Genomic DNA, 23,306 nt, shown 5'->3' on the forward strand with positions numbered 1-23,306 from the left:
TGCTTTTGTGTTCTGTCATATGATTTGTCTTGGCCAATACAATGTTAGCCTGTGTGATGCAACCAAGGGCTTGAAAAGTGCCTGTGCAGGGGGGTCTGCTCTTTGGCATTTCTGCAATTACCATGAGAATAAACCAAGCTAGACTGCTAGAAAAGCAATACACAAAGAAGTACAGCTCCAGCTGAATCAAATGAGCCCCAACCAACCAAAAGACGGTTTCAGGAGCACAGCCACCTCGAGGAGAGTACAACCTACATCAACTGACCACCAGACAACTTGGATGCATGACCTAAACAAACGTTTGTTGTTGCATGCCACTGGGATTTTCTCTTTCTGTTCTTGAATAGCAGGAGCTCAACAATACACAGATCAATGGCATTTTTCCTCTCAAGAAACAAAAACATCCTGCTGCACCACAAGTGATTTAGCAAAACCTCCTAAATACATCTCCTTTAAATTTTTAATAATATTTTAACTTGTTCATTTTTTTGAAATTACAGGGATGTCATTTTCTATGTATATACATATTTTTATGTACATATATATTCTACACAATTGAGATCATTCCATAGAGTTTTGTGCCAGACTTATTTTTCACTGAATGTTACATCACACATGCGTTTCTATATCATTAAAATTTCTTCCAGGGGCGCCTGGGTGGCTCAGTCGGTTAAGCGGCCGACTTCGGCTCAGGTCATGATCTCGCGGTCCGTGAGTTCGAGCCCCGCGTCGGGCTCTGTGCTGACAGCTCAGAGCCTGGAGCCTGTTTCAGATTCTGTGTCTCCCTCTCTCTGACCCTCCCCCGTTCATGCTCTGTCTCTGTCTCAAAAATAAATAAACATTAAAAAAAAAAAATTTCTTCCAAATAGTGGTTTTATTTGCCATAGTATCCCATCATATGAATGTACATTGATTTATCTCCCTATTTACTCATATTGAACATTTACAATGTTTCTTATCCTTAATCCTATCTAAACTGTTCACTCTCAACCAAATCTTGTCACTAAATAATCTCATTTTCATGCAGTCAATATTCGAACCATCAGCTGTATCTTTTCATCTCATTTCCTTAAATATGTTCTATTTTTATGAAAATGTACTATTTTCCCATGTAAAGGTACTTGTATATACAGTATTTCTCAACTGTATTAATATTTAGAACTTTATTCTGAGTTTCTGAAGACCACTGCTGCTAAATCTGTGCTTGTAGGATTCATTGTAGCTAAGATCTATTTTAAGCTGAATTCAATGGGAATGTGTCGACAAATTAGGACATTATTCCTGTGGGTAAACAGGATTCATTCCGTGACAATCCACTTTATAACCTTATTGTAATATTCATTACCTTTTATAATTTTATATAAATAAAGATAAAATGATTAATGAATATATTTTAAGCTTCTTTCAAGTCAAGGTCAAGTTATAGTAAATTATTCCTCAACTTAAGCTAAGCAGCTTCATAATATTCAGATTTTAGAATTCATAATCCTTATTCAGTTTTTGTGTTTATTTTGCTTTGTTTATTTCAAATTTTTAATTTAAATGTCAGTCACTTAATACATAGGATAATATTAGCTTCAGGAGTGGAATTTAGAGATTCATCACTCATATAAAACACCCCGTGCTTATCACAGTAACTGCCCTTCTTAATACCTGTCACCCATTTAACCCATCCCTCAGTCCAACTCCCCTCCAACAACCCTTAGTATGTTCTCTATAGTTAAGAGTCTGCTTTACAGTTGGCCTCGTTTTTTATTCTTCCCTATGTTTGTAATCCTTATTCTTAATTGGAGGACAGTCAAATCATAATGTTCCGTGACCTCAATGATTTAGATATTAGTATTTATATAATTTAGAAACTGAGTGATAACATCATAATAAAGCTCCTATGATACTTAATTTTATATGCCAACTTGGGTAGGCTATAATGCCCAGTTATTTGATCAAACCTACCTAGATGTTGCTGTAAAGGTATTTTTTAGAGGTGATCAGCATTTAAATCAGTAGAGTAAGGCAGACTACCCTCTCCACAATGTGAGTGTGCCTCATCCAATCAGGTGAAGGCCTTGAGACCAAAGATGGAAATTTCCCAAAGAAGTAATTTTCAAGACTGCAACACAGACACCCTGCCTGAGTCTCTAGTCTGCTGCCCAATTCAGACTCAAGACTACAATACCAACTCTTACCTGAATTCCAGCCTGCCAACCCCCTACACATTTCAAATTTGCCAGCCCCGACAATCACACAAGCCAATTCCTTAAAATCAGTCAATCTCTACCTGTATGTGTGTACATACATGTGTGTGTATTTCCAGCCTACTGATCTGTTTCTTTGGAGAACCCTAATAGAGTTCCCACTCAAAAAAAAAAGAAAAAAACTTAGGTAGTTTTTTTTTAGGTAGACTACAGTCTACATCCAGTATTGCGTTAAGAAGTTTTAAGACAAAAAAAATACATGAAGATAAAATCCTTACCCTTAAAAACCTTGTGATATTAATAGGGAGACAAATATACAGACACTATACAAACAAACTAATTTATTTAACATTACTCTTACCTTTATTACAAGAAAAACATCTTGGGAAGGATAAGTGATAGAAAAAATAGCTGATCTTGCCAAAGTGGTAATGGCAGCAGGTGGTACATGGGGACGTAATAATCCTTTCATCTGCTCAGAATTAAGGTCAAAATAAAAGTTTTCTGAAATCTAAAAAAAAACACAAAAATTCACATATTAAATTTTAAAATCTGTACATTTTGCAAATATCAAGCATACTCAGTCTTAAAATATTACAGATATTACAACATTACACTAACATCCTGTATATCATATATTTCATTGACCAATCTTTATATGTCTAAATAAAAGCAAAAAGAAATATACAAAACTATCTGAGAAATATACAAGAAATATATTCTAAAGAACTCTATACCAAGCTCTTTTGATTAGAAATGTAACCTGTAATAAAGTACACAAAGAAATTATTGAGATGAATTACCTCAAATTGAGAATTAAAAGAATTATACAAATAATATTTTAGCGAATTTGATTTAGCAAATACAAGTTGCTGGGGCAGAGTTCCACAGCAGAAATCTATAATATGTTGACAGTAGAAGTCACTGAAAGTAGTTAGTTTCTACCACACATTAAGCTTAGAATATTAAGAAATCCTGTATGAGGGGCTCCTGGGTGGTTTGGTCACTTGAGCATCCAATTTTGGCTCCGATCATGATCTCACAGTTCATGGCTTCAAGCCCCACCTCAGGCTTTGCACTGACAGCACGGAGTCTCCTTCAGATTCTCTGAGTCCCTCTCTCTCTGCCCCTTCGCTATTTGTGCCCTCTTTCTTTCTCTCTCTCTCTTTCCCTCTCAAAAAATAAACATTATTTTAAAAATGCTGCATGAGATAGCCCTCTGAAAGACTCTTAAGTGTAATAAAGATACAATGGTAAAACTAAAGCAGTATTTAAGATAAAAGACTTCAAGCATATATAAATGACCTTTTTAGCTAGTGTGAATTTTTAAATCACATCAACAAAACTTTATAATGATTCTAATCCTTTATACATTATTTGCCTAAAATGCTTTTCTTGTACTAACTTTTTCTTAATTTTAAAGCAAGTTGCTTCTGCTATTTGCTTTTGGAATTCTTTCCATTAAATAAAAACTAGGTATCAACTAAACTATTTTATAGTAAGAAAATATGTTTAACAAGTCTTAATAAATTAAATTTCTATTTTCTTTTGAAAAGATCCATATTTAGGGGCGACTGTATGGGTAGTAAGTTAAGCATCTGGCTCTTGGTTTTAGCTCAGGTCATGATCTCAGAGTTCATGAGTTCAAGCCCCAAGTTGGGCTTTCTGCTGTCAGCACAGAGCCTACTTGGCATTCTCTCTCTCTCCCTTTCCCTCTGCCTCTCCTCTGCTCATTCTCTCTCTCTCTCTCTCTCGATAAATAAACTTTAATAAAAATAAATAAATAAATAATCATGTTTAACAATTCTCAAAAAATTATTACTTATAAAACAACTTGAAAACAAGTTTCTGAAACCTAGGAATGTGACAAAAGACTATGTTCAAATCATATAATCTTACCTTTTTCTTTTCCTTGACATCATATAAAGCCAAACTTGCAAAAATAGGTTCAATTTCAATCTCAAACCTTTAAGAAAAAAAGCAATTAGTTTAACATTTCTACATCTGTGCTATACCATCTATGCTACCCCTCCTTCTGAAACACTTTTGCAAGTATATCTTTCAGTCTAAATCAACCACTACTTCCATTAGGTAATTTCATATATTCAATGTGAAAAACTAAGAAAACACATTAAAAATTTCAGAGAAAAACAGGAGCATACAAAATTCCACCACATGGAGAGAACCAAAATTAACAGTTTCAGTGCCTATCCGTCTAGACTTTTGTCTATGTATAATTGCACTTGGTAAATGGATTTATTTTTTAACATTTATTTACTTTTGAGAGAAAGAGACAGAGTGTGAGTGGGAAAGGAGCAGAGAGAGAGGGAGACACAGAATCCAAAGCAGGCTCCAGGCTCTGAGCTGTCAGCACAGAACCCAACACGTGGCTCAGGGCTTAAACCCACAAGCCGTGAGATCATGACCCGAGCTGAAGTCGGACGCCTGACTGACTGGATCACCCAGGTGCCTCAACTGGATTTTTTTTTTAAATGAAGTGTGTCACTGTATATTTAGTAGTCTGCTTTCTCAACTTCATATTTTATGGGTATATTTCCCTGTCATAAATATTAATCTAACCATGCTTTTTAATGTTCAAATACAAATTTTCACTATATGAATATGTAAAAATGTATTTTATAACTGTATGCTCAAATCAAGATGTCTAATTTCATTTCCAAGAACTTGACTTACATACGGTAAACACTTAGTAACTATTTGCTGAATAAAATAATATGTGGGGCACCTGGGTACTCAGTCAAATACCCAACTCTTCATTTCAACTCAGGTCATGATCTCACAGTTGTGAGGTCAAACCCCATGTTGGGCTCCACACTGAGCATGGAGCCTGTTTGGGATTCTCTCTCTCTCTCTTTCTGTCCCTCCCCCACGACTGCACGCTCTAGCTCTCTCTCTCTCTCTCTCTCTCTCTCAAAATAAATGAATTAATTAAAAATATTTTAAAAAAGGGAATAATATGTAACATGAGGTTAACTAAAACTCTAGAGCAGTGATCCTCAATAAAGGATGATTTTTCCCCCAATAGGACATTTGGCAATGTCTGGAAGCATTTTAAGTTATCATTACTGCAGGAATATTACTGATATTTAGTGAGTAGAGAGGCCAGGGCTGTGGCTAAACATTCTGCATTGTACAGGAGAGCCTCTGACAACAAAGAATTATCCAGACAAAAATGTCAATAGTGCCAAGGTTATAAAAACCCTGTTCTACATTGTTCATTTTTTTTTTTTTTTTGTCATGAGAGTATCAAAGTCTTTATAGGAGATAACACACAGTCGCATTTGGTTGAGTTGAATGAAGGGGGATTCACAAAGATTCCGATAAGATTTAGGAAAACAACTAGAGAGAGTACAATTCTCTGGAGACAACAATCGCATGGAGTCATTACCAATCCTTGACCTAAAGGAGACCTTAGAAGTGGTAAACCAAAACTGAGAAAGAACAGGTATACAAGGGGCTTTCACAGAAACACTGGCTTTTGGAGGAGAAGGCAACCAATCAACATGACCTAGCAGGGAATGAGTAAAAGGATATAAGTAAATACCACTGATTTCACTCTCTTCCATCCTCTGACTTCTGCTGATGTCTCTCTTAGCAGAACCCAACCCAGAAGCCAAAAGAATAGAAATTTTGGTGATACTGTCTACATGGCTCAACCTCTACAAAGCCTACTGTACAAACTCTCTAACACTTGTTACTGTCACTCTTTCTGATTCTGCAACTTCAGTGGGTATCTGTTATCACACTGGACTTTTAATATGCATCTTCATCTATTTATGACCACACAGACACTCTCTTTTGGACCATTTTTCTATTTTTTGTTTGGCAGTTTCCTCATCTATTTATACTTCTTTATGCATTCTGTATACAGATGCTTTGTCAAGTGAATGTATTGAAAACATCTTCTCCCTCTGTATGACAGAGAAAGATAGACAAACAGAGAGACACAGATATCCAACTGTTCTGCCAATTTATTGAAAAGATTACCGTTCCCAACTGTCTATATAGTTGTCTCCCCTTATCTGCAAAAAATATGTTCTAACACCTCCCATGGATGCCTGAAACCTTGTAGACAGTACTGAAACCCATATATACAATGTTTTTTCCAATGCATACGCTACCTGTGATAAAGTTTAATTTATACTTTAGGCACAGTAAGAGATTAACAACAATAACTAATGACAAAACAGAACAACTATAACAACATACTTTAATAAAAGATATGTGAATGCAGTCTCTCTCTCTCTCAAAATACTTTACTGTATTATATTAATCCTCCTTTTCCTTACAATGATATGACCTGATAAAATGTCTACGTATGAAATCAACTGAGGTAAATAACACAGACATTGTGACATAAGAGTTATGCTATTACTGATCTTCTGATAAGTCAGAAGGATCATCATCTGCGCCTGGACAGCAGTTGACCACTGGTAACTGAATACATGGAGAAGAGGGGGGCTACTGTAGTGCCACTGTAATTGTAAATCAAAAATACACACATAGGTCTATTTTTTAGCCCTAGTCCATTGGACTAATTTTCTAATTGTATGTCAGTGCTATATTGTCTTCATTAGCTTCCGTCTTAGGTAATTAGCTTACTGTAGCTTCATACTAAGTATTAATACCTATTTTGTTTTGTAAACTGCTTCAAAACTACCCTGCCTCCTTTCAGCCCTTTGCATTTTCATATAAATTTTAGATTCAGATAAAATAAGCAAAAATGGATCAAAGATAAGAGAAATGTTAACTGCTTATTCAGAAAACGAGTATCCTATTTTGTAATTTAGCACCATAAAATTCATGCATAATAACTTTCTCTATGATATTCTTGGACAGTATTTAAAGATCCCTATTGTTAGTATGATGAACAAAGGTTAAAAGTCTTGAGGAAACAACAAGTGTGCTTCACATTAAGAAAAGCTACTAATGCATGACAAGAATATTTTAAATGAGATACATCATTTCATTTTTTTCTTTAATGTTTCAAAAGGCTCTTCCATTATACAAAGGGACTGCCATGGTTGTATTTTTTTTTCTTTTCTGTTTTTAAATGTATACCTCTCATACATTCAGTATGAAAACTTAAAAAACGCATACTATGCTACTCCCAGGCAACCAAACATACACGTGCTTGAGTTTGTCAAGAAATACTATTTGAGCACCAGATACTCAATGCAAGTGCACCAAGCTGCAAAAAAGGTTGCTTTTTTCCCCACTGTTAAGTGCTCATTTATTTGAAATGTTGAGAATTCAAAAAACACTTTTTAAAAAGGCAATTTCTTAAAATACTTATTTCTTTTGAGAGAGCAGGAGAGGGGTAAAGACAGCGGGAGAGAGAGAATCCCAAGCAGGCTCTGCGCTGTCAGTGGAGAGCCCGACATAGGACTTGATCTCACAAGTTGCAAGATCAGGACCTGAACTAAAATCAAGAGTCAGGTGCTTAACCGACTGAGCCACACCGGCGCTCCAAAAAAGCAATTTTTAATCACTCCAAGGCCTACCAAAACACACTACTGACAAAATTAGGGTGAGACCCTAAGCCAAAAAGACTGGTGTCTTTATAAAAAGAAAAAGAAACACCAGAGAACTTTCTCTCTTCATGCAGGAACAAAGAAAAAGTCATATCAGGGAACAAGAAGAAGATGGCCATCTACAAGCCAGGAAGAGAAGTCTCATCAGAAACCAATCCTATCAACACCTTGAACTTCAACTTCCACTCTCCAGCACTGTGAGAAAATAAATTTCTGTTGTTTAAGCTACCCCGTCTATGGTATTTTATTATGGTAGTTGGAACAAACTAATACAGGTATGAAGTTTCTCTCTGGGGTGATGAATATGTTCCAGAATTAGTCACAGCAATAGTTGTACAACTCTGAATTTACTAAAAACCACTGATGTTAGACTTCCACGGAAGATGGTGGAGTAGGAAGACCCTAAGCTCACCTCTTCCCATAGATAACACCCACATAAGTGTAAATAACCCAACCCAAAGACTGGCAGAACAGACTCTCCACAGCTAAATGTAGAGAAGAGGCCACATCAAAGGAAGGAGGAAGAGCAGGTGAGGAGCTAAATGAACCCACAGGACCATCCACAGGAGGGAAGGAAACAGTAAATGCAGAAACAAAATGAGACTCTCACTAAGCACCCCGGCACAGGGAACCCAGAGGGGCAAACTAATAACATGTGACTTTGAAAATCAGAGAGGCCAGGGGTGCCCGGGTGGCTCAGTCAGTTAAACATCCGACTTTAGCTCAGATTATCTCATGGTTCGTGAGTTCGAACCCTGTGTCGGGCTCTATGCTGACAGCTCAGAGCCTGGAGCCTGCTTCAGATTCTGTGTCTCCTTCTCTCTCTGCCTCTCCCCTGCTCATTCTCTCTCTCTCTCTCTCTCAAAATAAAATTTTTTTTAATTTTTTTTTTTTTTTTAATCAGAGAGGCCAAATTTTGTGAGTTCTTACAGTGAGGCTAAACACCTCGAATTTTAAAAATCAGCCAGGAGGGCAAAATGAAACTGAGTTCCCACCCTTAATAAGACAGCACAACAAACAGTCCCTCAGATTTTACAGCACAGAAGTATCACCTTGAAAAATTCCTGTTGTATTCAGGAGGAAGATTTGTTTACTAATCTCAGAACATTGCTGGAGGGGCAGGGATCATTGAGAGACTTCTCCAGGAGCAAAGGAGCTGGTGGGTGCCTTTTCCCTCCCTGATGCCCCAACCTAAATATCTGCAGGAACCAGCATACTGCCAACACCTGCACCTAAACTGCTAAGAGCACACCATGCCTCTGCATTCTCCTGCAGACCTGCCCCCTGCAATATCCCTTGGCAGAACCCGTCCAAAGCGATGCCACAAGCCTGACAGTGTGCAAGCAGCCCTGATAGGAGCCAACACTACTATAAAGCGACTCCTACCCTGGAAAAATAACCAAACATACCAGTCCCCCTGTGGCCCCAGCAGGGGGCTGGGGGCAGACAGCTGGTCTGACTGCAGGCCTTGTCCACCAACAAAAGCTTCTCAGGAGACAACATGGAAGGTGTCCGGCAGTTTGGTGCTGCTACATTTCTGGCAAATACCTGGTCTGACTCAGCTTAAGCCCAAGGTGACCTTAGATTCACCCACTAACAACAAAGGGACAAAATCCTGTCCACAAGAGGCAAAGAGAACCATCAAAGATGACAAACTAAAGGCAAAAGCAGCTTAGCCCTGACAGGACACCTGAATGACACATAGGAGACCTCCTCAAGCACCCAGGATCTGGTGAACAGGGGATACTACACTGCAGGGCATTACAAGACCCCTTCTTAAGGCCACTACTTGAAAGAGCAGGAGACATAGCCAACTTTCCTAACACACAAAAACAGACACATAGTGTTAGACAAAATGAGGAGACAGAGGAATTTGTCACAAATGAAAGAAACAGGACAAAAGAGAGCTAAACGAAACTGAAATAAGTCATATGCCTGACAGAGAATTTAAAGGAATGGTCATAAAGATACTCACAGAACTTGAGAAAAAGTGGAGGACCTCAGTGAGACCCATAACAAAGAGATAGAAAACATACAAAAGAACCAATCAGAGATGAAGAACTCAGTAACTAAAACTAAAAAGATGGAATAAATAGAAGACTAGAGGAAACAGAGGAAAGGATTAGTGACCTGGATTAGAGGATTAGAGGATTGAGAAATGGAAAGCAATCAAGCTGAAGAGGAGAGAGGGAAACAAAATAATAAAAAATGAAGACAGACTTAAGGAACTCAGCAGCACCATCCAGCATAATAACATCTGCATTACAGGAATCCCAGAAGAAGAGAAAGGAACAGGGGCAGAAAATTTATTTGAAAAAATAATAGCTGAAAACTTCCCACATCTGGGGAAGGAAACAGAAATCCAGATTGAGGAAGCACAGAGAGCCCCCAACAAAATCAACCCAAGGAGATCCACACCAGACACATTGTAATTAAAATGGCAAAAAGCAGTGATAAAGCAGAGAATTTTAAAAGCAGCAAAAGAAAAGTTACATACATACAAGGAAAACTCCATAAGGCTACCAGCTGATTGTTCAGCAGAAACTTTGCAAGCCAAAGGGAATGGCAAGATATATTCAAAGTGCTGAAAGAAAAAAACCTGCAGCCAAGAACACTTTATCCAGCTATCATTAGAACAGAATGAGAGTAAAGAGGTTCCCAGACAACAGTTTAGGAATTCATGACCACTAAACCAGCCCTACAAGAAATTTTAAAGGGGATTCTTTGAGAGGAAAGACCATAAGCAGGAATAAGAAAAGTAGGAAGCACAAAAGCAGCAAAATTAAATATATCTGTAAAACTCAGTCAAGGATCCACAAAATAAAAAGATGTAAAGTAGGATACCTTTTATAAACATAGGTGGGGGGGTGGTAAAGAATGGGTTCAAACTCAAGCAACTTAATATAGACTGCTTAGTCATAAGATGTTATACACAAACTTAATTGTAACCACAAATCAAAACCCAGTAACAGATATGCAAAAAATAAAGAGCTAGGGATCCAAGTATATCACTAAAGAAAGCTAGCAGGGGCGCCTGGGTGGCTTGGTAGGTTAAGCGTCCGACTTCAGCTCAGGTCATGATCTCATGGTCCGTGAGTTCGAGCCCTGCGTCGGGCTCTGTGCTGACAGCTCAGAGCCTGGAGCCTGTTTCAGATTCTGTGTCTCCCTCTCTCTCTGCCCCTCCCCTGTTCATGCTCTGTCTCTCTCTGTCTCAAAAATAAATAAACGTTAAAAAAAAAAAAATTAAAAAAAAAAAAGAAAGCTAGCAAATCATGAAAGAAGTGAGCAAGAGAAGAAAGGAACAGAGAGAATATAATCCTAAGTGAAATAATTCAATCAGTGAAAGAGAAAATCCATATGATTTCACTCATATGTGGAATTAAAAAAAAAAACAAAAACAAACAAAAAACCAGAAACCAAACTGTTAACTACAGAGGACAAACAGATAGTTACCAGAGGGGAGGTGGGTAGGGAAGGAGGATGGGTGAAATAGAAGGGGTTAACTGTACACTTATCATGATGAGCAATAAATAATATACAAAACTGCTGAATCACTATATTGTACACCAGAAGATAATATAATACTGTATGTTAACTATATTGGAATTAAAATTTTTAAAGTAAATAAAAACAAATAAACCACTGACTTTAAAAGGGTGAATTTTATATTTAAATTATATCATAAGAAAGCTGTCAAAAAAAGCAAATAAAAAAACAAAAAAAGAATATGATATTCAAAAGACTCAATGCACTAAAGCTCTAACAACTTTCTAGATAAATCTAACTAAATACATAATGCCTTAGCTTTCAAAGGAAGAAAACTGCCTAAGTTATCCAGACACGGAAGTGGTCTGTCCCTATGAGTTGCTCCTTTTAGAAAGTTCTACGTATTAAAACTTCCTTTTTCTTAAGTCAGAACTGGTAATTAACCATAATATTAACATGATACAATGAAAACAGCATCGAGGTGTTTTGTTTTTTTTTTCAGTTACTGGGTGCAAAACAGTGAGCATGCCAGTCAGTTCACTTCTGCTAATGCTTTTGAATCTTGATTTCCTCATTTGTAAAATGAAGAAAATAATATATACCTTATAGAATTACACTGAAGACAAGATGAGTTAAAATAGAGAAATTAAAATAAAATAAAGCACTTTGTGAAGAATATAAATTCAGGACATTATCACTTCGATGACGTTAGATCAGAAGTCATTTAACTTTTTTACATAAAGAAAAATATATAAACTCAGAATCTTCAAAACACCCACAAAGCCTACCATGTAGGCTTGTATAATCAAGTCTTTAAGGGAAAAGATACTTTGCCTTTATATTCCCCAAGCCAAGTACAGTGTCTGGTAAACACAAGAAATTCAGCAAATTTCTGTTCAAGTTTTAAGACTAATTATATAGCTGTGACAAAAAGTCATCTTCACCTGTGAGCCAAAAATGTTCTTAAAGCTTACCTTCATACAATAGTTTTAATGCTTAGGAGCATTTAAATTACGTACAGAAGAACAATACTTCTCAAAAGGACACAAATACAAGCATAAAATCTACTAGGATTTTGTTATACTAATACTCAAAATGTTATTTGAAAAATAAAAGCTATACAGTAAACAAAATAAATAAATACTCACTTGAGTGATAAACATTTTACAAGAAGTCTTTGACCAAAATGCTCTTTGGGCACATCAGGAACACTAAGTCGTTCTATTGGCTCTTCCTACAAATTGACAAGCAATACTAAAATGAACATTCTTATCATATGTCAACCCTTTATAATTTTCTAAAAACTTATTTTATTAATCTAATACTTTTAGTCTTCACAACTGAGCAGAGAAAATAAGGACCAATTTACCCTCAAAGAGAACTCATTAGATCCTAAATGTGCTCAATTCATAGAAATTATATTGTTATATATTAAGCATAATATATATATTTCATTTACTAAAAGTTATACCTATGTTTCAGTTGTTTTATTCCCTATATTATTAGAATACTTTATGTGATATTCCCAAAATATCTATCTTAATAATCATCTGCTTCTTTATAAATAAACATCTATACCTCATCTGGTGATGGGTGCAGAGCAAAGAGTTCCTTGTGACGGTTTGATTTCCTTTGGTCATCATTCTGACGGTCTATTTCTTCATTGGGTGTTCGATCAAGTAAATTAGGAAGCAGAGCATCAGGAAGCGAATTTTTCAAGTCAAAAATACTGCAGGCCCAGCTACCCCTTGGAGTATCATCTATTGACATTGAACGTCTTTTAAGATCATCCTGTCATGCAAAACATTAAATATATTAATTAAGAAATTAAAAAATAAACTACTTTAAAATAATTTCTTGTAATAATTTAAAAATAAAAGTATTACTTGCTCATCCTGGTAGTTGTTGCCATCTGGAGCTTCATCAGATTCAAAGACCTGTTTTGGCAGACCTTTTTGCCTTTCTTTCTGTTTATCTAATGTATTAGGATTAAATCCTGTTCCCAGTTTATGATATCTATTCAAAATAAAATAGTTAAATACATATCAGTTTTTGGAAATTTTTCATTTTCATCACGATGTAATAAGCCCACTGTTCTCTGTATTACTTCTTTACATTAATAAGGATACGTCCCAGCAGTTTTGATTGTGTCAAACATTTAACTAGAGTGATCGATCAGGAAGACTTCCATTCACAGTTCCTTTATTTCAACTAGAGAACAGATAATGAGATTCCAGAAGTAAATTATATTCTCCTTCTTTCCATGGGAACCATGTATATATAACTTAAGCTGTACTTTCAATTCAGAGTTGTACTTTCAATTCAGAGAACTTTTTTCTTTTCAGTAAAAAGAAAGAATGAGAAACCAGGTTAAAGAATAAAATGAGAGAGTAGAAAATATGTATTACATTCATAACAATGTAAATTTTTTAAAGGCAGAAAAATATAAAGCACTGAATCTTAAAATTTCAAATAGCCAAAAAAGTTCCTATATCTCATTATGTATAAATGATCTTAAACAAGCTAAAACTGCAGACTTTAAAAAAATTTTTTTTAATGTTTATTTTTATTTTTGAGAGAGTGAGAGACAGAGCGCAAGTGGGGGAAGGTCAGAGAGAGAGAGGGAGACAAAGAATTTGAAACAGGCTCTAGGCTCTGAGCTGACACAGGCTCAAACTCAGGAACAGGGAGATCATGACCTGAGCCGAAGTTGGATGCTCAACTGACTGAGCCACCCGGGTGCCCCTAAGGCTGCAGACTTTTAAAATGAAAAACAGCAAGATCTCCACCACTGCATACATATATTACGTATACATATATTGTTACATAATATATGTATTAGACTTAGAATAACTCTGAAATTAATGTAACCTTCTTGCCTAAAAACCCAATATCCAAGAGCATTCAACAGACACCAAGATCCAAGAGCAATTACTGTTCCACACTTCATATAGCCCAACTGGGGAAAATTTTAATTGGAGCAAAAACAATTATGATTACCAGAGGATGATATGGTTCTTGCCACCAGTGAATTTATGAAATAGTAAGGAATCACACTTGATATGAATCATTCATACTGTGTCTTGTTGTTAAAGATATTAAAATAGCAGCTACACGATCATATCACTGCATAATCACAAAATAAAAGACAGCATTTTCCTCTGGAAGAACTAAAATAACGATATTCAGTGTAATAACATAAAAGGTATTACTCAAAAGCAGATGTTTTACTCTTTCATGAAATTTTTAAAGTGCCTTAATTTGTGAAGTTGCATGTCTAAGCTGCTCTAATAAAAGAAATGTGTTGCATTCTGCCTCCTTTATGTCCTAAAAAATTAATTGGCAGTATAAAATTCAAAAGAGCTGAGAATGACATGATTCATGATCAATACTCTTTTTTCTTAAAGCTTCTTTTTTTAAGTTTATTTATTTATTTTGAGAGAGAGAGAGAGAGAGAGAGAGAGAGAGAGAGAGAGAGAATCCCAAGCAAGCTCTATGCTGTCAACGCAGAGCACAACACAGGGCTGGAACTCATGAACTATGAGATCATGACCTGAGCCGAAACTAAGAGTCAGATGCTTAACTAGCTGAGCCACCCAGGTGCCCCAATCAATACTCTTATAAATTAACACTCTGACCTCCGGCTGGTTGCTATGATAAGACTCTACAGGATTACCCATCCAACCCCATACACACACTACCATTGTTATGACCTCATATCTCAGCATTCTCTCCCTCATTTATTCTATTCCAGTCACATTGACCTCTTTGCTATTCTTTGAACACCCCTAGTATGCTTCCAGTATGGAGCCTTTGCATATGCTGTTCTCCCCTCTGCCTAATACATTCCTGAAATCCAAAGGGCTCACTTCCTTACTCCCTTCAGGTCTTGGCTCAAATTCACCTTATTAGTAAGGTCTCTTCTGATTAGTTCTACAAAGTAGGAAATTCAGCCCCCTTCTTGGCTCTCCCCATCCCCCTCACCCTACGTTTTTTTTCTCCATAAGAGTTACCTCCACCATACCTTTTGGCTTACTATTCCACCCTTTGGTCATGATGTCCACTTTGCCAATAAGACCATCTGCTGAGTTTTTTATATGTTTTCGCTGAATAAAATATTAATTTCCAAAGATAACTAGTTGATTTTTACACGATTACCATATCCCTTCATGTCTCCTTGAGGATATATATATGTTTTAATGTTTATTTATATTTGAGAGAGAGAAAGAGAGTGCACGAGCAGGGGAGGAGCAGAGAGATGGACACAGAATCCAAAGCAGGCACCAGGCTCTGAGCTGTCAGCACAGAGCCCGGCGCAGGGCTCACACTTACGAGCCGTGAGATCATGACCTGAGCTGAAGGTGGACATTCAACTGACTGAGCCACCCAGGCGCCGCTCTATTGCCAACTTTCAATTGTTAGTTCTGTTATTTGTAGTTTGATAATTCTTTTGAAGCATGCTGATCTTCATCAAATAGTTGGCAATTTTGGGTTCTGTGTTCATTTTTAAATTTATAACCCCATATCTGTCTGGAAATACTGTATCTGCCTCGCTCACCCCATATCCGGTGGTTGTGGAGAAGAAGCAAATCATGCTGCCAGGCAGAATCTGCCAGTATCTACTTTTCCGGGTATGAAGGGTTCCTTCTTCTTCCATGGCATGCCCACCCTGGCCACTATGTTAACAGCTCAAGACCCATAATAGATGCTCTAAAAATGAGGCAGATACCTCTGCAGCAGCCACTCCTGTATAAACAGGGTACAGGGGATTTCAAAGTAACCGAATGTCAAACAGTTACCCGAGGTCTCCCTTCCATTGCCTCAATTCACTGTTTCTGAGCTTAAAGTGCTACCAAGGCTTCTTCATATATCTTCTCCTTAGATTATTCTGCATTATGGTTTCCTCTTATGTTCCAATCACACCTATCTTCTATCTTTCAGGGATACTTTAAAACTTGTAGTCCAATAAAAATACCCCCTTTGCCATTTACTATACCGCCAATAATAAATAATATCTGATGTAACAGAAAAAATGTAAGCATTAGAATCTGATGCTCCTAGCTTCTAATCTTGGCTATCCTATTTTCTGGTTGTGGGACCTCAAAGACGTTACTTAACTGCTCTGAGCCTGAACAATCTCATCTGTTGGAAACTTAACTGACATAAAGTGCCCAATAAAATGCCCTACACATAGTAAGTACCCAAAAATGTTAACTACCTTACCTCTTTGTCTAAACCAAGGTCAGCACCCCATGATGGGAGTTAAGTAGCAGACTCCATGATTCCGAGATTAATGTTTATATTATATTAAGATTTCTGATTAGAAGTTTTCAACATACATGCATAGAAGTAAAGATTTTTGAGTTATTTGACAGAGAAACAGTTTTATTCACTAATAAATCTAGTTATTGAAATCCTTATCAAAATTGTAAGTTCATAAAAACAGCTCTTCTTTACAAAGGGTAACAGACTGGCTTTTATTAGGTCACACTAAAACTAAAAAGCATGTCAGCAGTATCCCCAAGTGATGCTTAACATAATATTAAACCCAGTGAAATAAGACAGCAGCCATAAGGACAAAACAATAAGCAAAGGATACATCACTGTTGCTAGTACAAGTTAGCACAGATAACTTCATTTTTGAAAACTATGTCATAACAGAATTCTCCACTACTTCAGTCATTATATTTCCTTTAGAAAAATAAAATAAGGCTAAGAATTTTCAGTATGAAGACTTTTAATTATGCAAATTAAAATTAGCAAAGGAAACTTTTATTTCTTAATCTGATTTGATATCTCAAATACCATCCATTAGAAAAATAAATTTTGTGGGAGAACAAAACATTATTTTTTAAAAATATTTACCTGATTAGACGTACAAGTCAAGGATCTATAAATATTTAGTTAGTTAATAAAGGGTAGAGGTCTTTCAAACAGCTTGATCTAGAAAACAGGCTATTCAATTTAACGTAACTATTTAAGTTTCAATAAACTGGATTCTTTTTGAGAAATACAAATTATTCATCAATACCTACCCATGAATTCCCAAAAGAATTAGACTATAAGTTATTATAATTATATATTAGTTATTAATGACCTATGATAATACAGAAATACTACTGACAAACATATTGTTTTACAAGGAAAGTAAGTGAAGTAAGCAGCCGTAACTGCAGAACTCCTAAGCAGAACATATCTATAAACAAAAGGTTCTTCTTGCTTCTTCAACTGTTTTTTCAAATGAATTTTCAGGTCTCATAATTTTTTTTTTTAAGTTTTATTTATGTTTGAGAGAGAGCAAGTGGGAGAGGGACAGAGGAGGGTCTGAAGAGGGCTCTGCATTGACAGCAGCAAGCCCAATGTGGGGCTTGAATTCATGAACCAGGAGATTATGACCTGAGCTGAAGTCAGAAGCTCAACCAACTAAGCCACCCAGGTGCTCCAGGTCTCATAATTATTATTAATCTACCTTAATACATTTATACATCCTACTCAGTATTTTTTAATGTTATAATAAATATATGACTTACTTTCTGATCACAATTGCCCAGTCTTCTGTATAACTTCTTATGCAATCTCTAACATGTGGATCCATTTCACTATTTCAAAAAAGAAAATACATTAGTAATTTAGTAAGGAAAGCACTGATGTCTGTGAATTTGGTTGCTGCAGTTCATGGTCATATAATAGGAAACACCACCACCATAAGAAATATGACCCAAGTAAAATCAAGAAAGGTAATCTTTCCAGTTACACTAAAACCAAAAATAGATAAATGTCTCCTTACCTTTCTTCAGGTACAGCTGAAACAAGGGTTCTACAGTCCCTAGGACTATAAACAACTTCAATGTCATCTGGAGGGAATTCAATCAAATCCCTTAAAGGCCCAGAATCCACAGCTAAAGGATGAGTAATGAGGTATTCTTCCAAATCCACTGGATCCACTGCTTCAGTAAGGGGCACCTATTTTATAAAGAGGGATGGGTGTGAGAGGTGAGTAGAAAAGAAGAGGTGGATGTGAAAATTTTACACTTTAAGCAAAAGAAATTTATTATTTTAAAAAAATACACATTTTTGTAGTCATTTCTAAATGTTACTTCTAAAATGTCAGCAGAGGGGCACCTGGGTGGCTCAGTCTATTAAGCACCAGACTCTTGTTTTCAGCTCAGGTCATGAACTCACAGTTTCTGAGATCGAGCCCCATAATGGACTCTGTGCTGACAGCTCGGAGCCCGTTAGGGCTCGCTCTCTCTCTGCCCCTCCCCCACTCACACACGTGCATGCATACACACACACTGTGTCTCTCTCAAAATAAATAAATAAACATTTTAAAAAATATAATAAGGGGTACTTGGGTAGCTCAGTCAGTTGAGCATCTGACTTCAGCTCAGGTCACGATCTCACGGTTGGTAAGTTTGACCCCGGCATGGGGCTTGCCACTGTCCGTGCAGAGCCTGCTTCAGATCCTCTGTCCCCCTCTCACTCTGCCCCTCCCTCACTCATGCTCTGTTTCTCAAAAATAAACATAAAAAAAAAAAAAGGATAAAATAAAATGTCAGCAGAAGTTCAGCCAGATGCACTAAAGAAACCACAAAGTGTTGGCCGCCTTCTACTTGTTTATTCTTTGGGTCATACTATAATCTTCTGGCTTAGATTTTGCCCATTCCCCTCACATAAAATTGGTAAAGATAATTAACAGTTTTAGAATACAGTGACAAAATGCTCTTCAGAAGGATTCTTTTTTTGTTTTTTATATCTTTGAAATTGTCATTGCTAAGTTTCTAAGCAGCGCTTTTACCTTATTGGTTGTTATTGTTAATTATTCTAGTAAAACTACATAAACCAGTCTGTGGTAGGCTGAAAATGGTCCTCCAAAGATCTCCACATCCCAACCCATGGACCTTAGATGACAAAAAATAAAAAATAAATACAAATAAAAGGGTATTTGAAGATATGATTAAGGATCTTAAAATGGGGATATTATTCTGGATTATATGAGTGGGTCCTAAGTGCAATCATATATATTTTCATATGAAGACAGAGGCTATTTGGACCACACAGAGGAGAAAGCCATATGAAGACACAGCAAAGAGAAATTTGAAGATTCTGGCCTTAGAAGTGATATGGCCTCAAGCAGCCACCAAAATCTGAATGAGGCAAGGAACTGATTCTGAAGGAAGCGTCTGAAGGGAGTGTATATAACTTCACCAAAACCTTGATTTCTTCCCACTGATATCAGGATCTGGACTCCAGTACTGTGAGAGAATAAATTTCTGTTGTTTTAAGCCACACAGTTTGTGGTAATTTGTTCCAGCAGCCACAGGAAACTAATAGTAAAAGTATCTATTAGCAATAATAGAATATTCTCGGAATTCCTTAGCCACAATGAAATTATACTTTTTAATAAGATACTCTATTTCCTATCTGACACAAGAAAAAATTTTCAAGCAAAACCATGAAGAATTAGGGGCGCCTGGGTGGCGCAGTCGGTTAAGTGTCCGACTTCAGCCAGGTCACGATCTCGCGGTCCGTGAGTTCAAGCCCCGGTCAGGCTCTGGGCTGATGGCTCAGAGCCTGGAGCCTGTTTCCGATTCTGTGTCTCCCTCTCTCTCTGCCCCTCCCCCGTTCATGCTCTGTCTCTCTCTGTCCCAAAAATAAAATAAACGTTGAAAAAAAAAATTAAAAAAAAAAACCCATGAAGAATTATATAACAAATGTGCAGTTGTAGAACAATGAAAATATGAACATGTAATTTCACAGGATGTTCAACTGGATAAAAACACTGAGACTTGCAGGTATATGTTACTAAATAGAGGTGCATTAATCTATGCTGCTTTGGACTGAACAACTAGCAACAGGTAAAGCAACATTTTAAAGACAGTTAAGTAAAACAATAAATAACTAGCATATCATAAACACTCAAAGACAGTAGCTATTATTATCATTACATGTGTTTTTATTCAAACTCTCCTAAACCCTGTAAGCTAGAGATAATCAGTATTTCAATTCTACAAATAAAGGCATTTGTGCTCAAAGAAGTCAAACTCCTGAAAATAAAGGAGCCACAAATGACAGAGCAAAATTTTAAAATGCGTCTTCAAGGGGTGCCTAGCTGGCTCAGTTGGTAGAGCAGGCAACTCTCAATCTCAGGGTTGTGAGTTCAAGCCCCACATTGGGCATGGAGTCTACTTAAAAAAAGCGGGAGGGGGGGGTCTTCAAGTTCTTAAATTCATGGGTTTTCTCTCATAAGCATCCTATCTTACCTATTCTCTCAAGTACATAATATACTATCATGGTGTTCTTAATACAGGGAAAGAAGCAATTCAATAGGGAAATGGAATATTTTTCAACCAAATTGCTGAAAAAACTGGATATCTATATTGGGGGGAATGAATCTCCATCCTTACATCCCAATATATTCAAACTGAGATGGATCATAGACATAAATATAAATACTAAAACCATAAAACTGCTAGAAGGAAACATAGGAGAACATCTTCATGATTTGGGAGTAAGCAAAAGTTTCTTAGACATGACATAGAAATAATCATAAAAGAAAAATCTGATATATCTAAAGACAGTTAAGAAAATGAACAGACAAGCCCCACTGAGAGAAAATATTCACAAAACATATTTAACAAGAGATTGGTGTCTAGAATATATGAAGAAGTCCTACATCTCGGGGCGCCTGGGTGGCTCAGTTGGTTGAGCTTCCGACTTCGGCTCAGGTCATGATCTCACAGTTTGTGAGTTCGGCCCCATGTCGGGCTCTGTGCTAACAGATCGGAGCCTGGAGACTGCTTCGGGTTCTGTATCTCCCTCTCTCTCTGACCCTCCCCTGTTCATGCTCTGTCTCTCTCTCTCTCAAAAATAAATAAACATCAAAAAAAAATTTTTTTTTAGTATAAAAAAAAAAAAAGTCCTACATCTCAATAATAACAGAACAAACCACCTCTCAAATGGGGGAGAAAAGCTGATAAGACATTCACAAAGGAAGATAGAGGAATGGCCAGTTAGCACATAAAAAAGTGTTAAACACTCAAAGTCACAAAAGACACACTTCCACTTCCTGGCAGATGGAGTAGACATATTTTTCCCTATTCTTCCCACTAATTAAAACTACAAACCCTGGACAGTCTATATAAAATAAACATCAGAAGACTCCAAGGGCAGCTGGCTGGCTCAGTCAGTTACACGTCTGACTCCTGGTTTCGGGTCAGGTCATAATCTCACCGTTTCATGAGTTTGAGCCCAGTGTTGGTCTCTGTGCTGGCAGTGCGGAGCCTGCTTGGGATTCTCTCTCTTTCTCTCTCTCTCTGCCCCTCCCCTATTCATGCACAGTCTCTGTCTATCTCGGAATAAACTGAAAAAAAAAAAAGACTGTATGGGGCCCCTGAGTGGCTCAGTTGGTTAAAAGCTTCTGACTTCAGCTCAGGTCATGATCTCATGGTTCATGGGTTCGAGCCCCACATTAGACTCTGTGCTGACAGCTCAGAGCCGGGAGCCTGCTTCAGCTTCTGTGTCTCCCTCTCACTTTTTTCTCCTCCCCTGCTCACACCCTGTCTGTCTGTCTCTTTTTCTCTTTCTAAAATAAACATTTTTTTCAAGACTCTAAAAGGTAGAGAAAAAGGCAAATCAGCAGGGATCTTGGAATGCAAGGAATGGCACAACAGTGGGTTACCTAAAATTTCTTTTTGCCTTATGTACTCCAGAATTGTAGCTAGAAAAGCTCACAAACCAGAAACACCAAAAAAGATGATGCAAGCTGGGGTTAGCGGAAGCCCCAACAAAATCCTGTTCTTCCCAGCCAAAGGACCAAGAAAGGGGCAACAAAGCAAAATAGAAAAGTTTTAGACAATAATCACTCTACTGCAGCCAAACACAATGTGAAAAACTGTGGACCCACCCTATCTACACAAGCAAGGCCAAGTGGAAAGCTAGACTTCACCCTCACAAAGCTGTAACAAGGCATCCAACACTCCTCACCAAGCACGGTATCACAGAAATCAGAGGAGGGAACTAAGATTTTCATACCTCCTGGGAGGTATGAGCCTTCCACCCCCACAGTGTCAGTGGAGACCACATAGGGACTACTCATATGCAGTAATAACAAGGCACTTCTTCCTCTTACAAGGCACTTCTTCCTCTTATTGCTTATCTAAGGAGGTCTACATATAGTATAATAAAGGTAAAGGGATGGAAAGGTACATAAAATTTCTAGACTTCACCTAAATTGGTAAAATGTCAATACCAGTTTTGTGATTAAATTATGTACATATAATATCTTAAGCAACCATTAAAAAGGCTATACAAAGATACGCAATCAATAACACTATAGATAAATCAAAATGGAATTATAAAAAATGTTCAGGTAACCCACAGGAAGATTAAAAAAAAAACAGAAAAACAAAAAACAGAGAGAACAAACAAAAGTTAAAATGGCAGACTAAAGCCCTAGCAGAATAATAACATTAAATGTAAATGATCTACATACACCAATCAAAAGAGAATGACAGAATGAATTTTAAAATATGACCCACCGGTATGGTGTACAAAATATTCACTTCAAATAAGACAATATAAGGAAGTTAAAATAGGGGAATGGAAAAAATATACCATACGGACATTAATCAAAAGAAAGCAGAAGTCACTGTATTAGCATCAGTTAAGTAGACTTCAAAGCAAAGTAGTATATAAAAAGGGCCATTACCAGTGTGCCGGGTAGCCCAGTCAGTTAAGCGTCTCTTGATCTCAGCTCAGGTCATGATCTCACAGTTTGCAGAATGGAGCACAGAGCCTGCTTGGGATTCTTTCTCTCCCTCTCCCTCTCTCTCTCTCTCTGCCCCTCCCTTCCTTGTGCACGCTCTCTTTCTCTCTTTCTCAAAATAAATAAATAAACTTTAAAAAGGGGGGGAGGACATTATCTGATGATAATAGCTATGATCCAACATGAAGACACAGCAATCTTAAAGGTGTATGGACTAAAGAACTACAAATTATGTGAAACAAAAACTAACAGAACTGAAAGGAAAAATAAGACATATCTACAATTATAACTGGAAACTTCAAG

The 23,306-nt window shown here is 37.0% G+C and overlaps 1 protein-coding gene across 13 annotated transcripts in view; it reads right to left on the reverse strand.

Moving 5' to 3' along the window:
• DOCK7 (dedicator of cytokinesis 7) overlaps positions 1 to 23,306 on the reverse strand; it is a 224,653-nt gene that overhangs the window by 170,172 nt on the left and 31,175 nt on the right. For all 13 annotated transcript variants that reach the window (XM_027059014.2, XM_027059013.2, XM_027059012.2 and 10 more), the window contains exons 3-9: positions 18,024 to 18,199; positions 17,767 to 17,835; positions 13,123 to 13,252; positions 12,815 to 13,027; positions 12,385 to 12,470; positions 4,095 to 4,161; positions 2,557 to 2,706 (exon numbers count right to left, since the gene is read on the reverse strand). In XM_027059014.2, the coding sequence (XP_026914815.1) occupies positions 2,557 to 2,706; positions 4,095 to 4,161; positions 12,385 to 12,470; positions 12,815 to 13,027; positions 13,123 to 13,252; positions 17,767 to 17,835; positions 18,024 to 18,199 (891 nt within the window). The remainder of the gene's footprint in view (positions 1 to 2,556; positions 2,707 to 4,094; positions 4,162 to 12,384; positions 12,471 to 12,814; positions 13,028 to 13,122; positions 13,253 to 17,766; positions 17,836 to 18,023; positions 18,200 to 23,306) is intronic.

The sequence above is a fragment of the Acinonyx jubatus genome, chromosome C1 (genome assembly GCF_027475565.1).
Source record: "Acinonyx jubatus isolate Ajub_Pintada_27869175 chromosome C1, VMU_Ajub_asm_v1.0, whole genome shotgun sequence".
NCBI lineage: Eukaryota > Metazoa > Chordata > Mammalia > Carnivora > Felidae > Acinonyx > Acinonyx jubatus.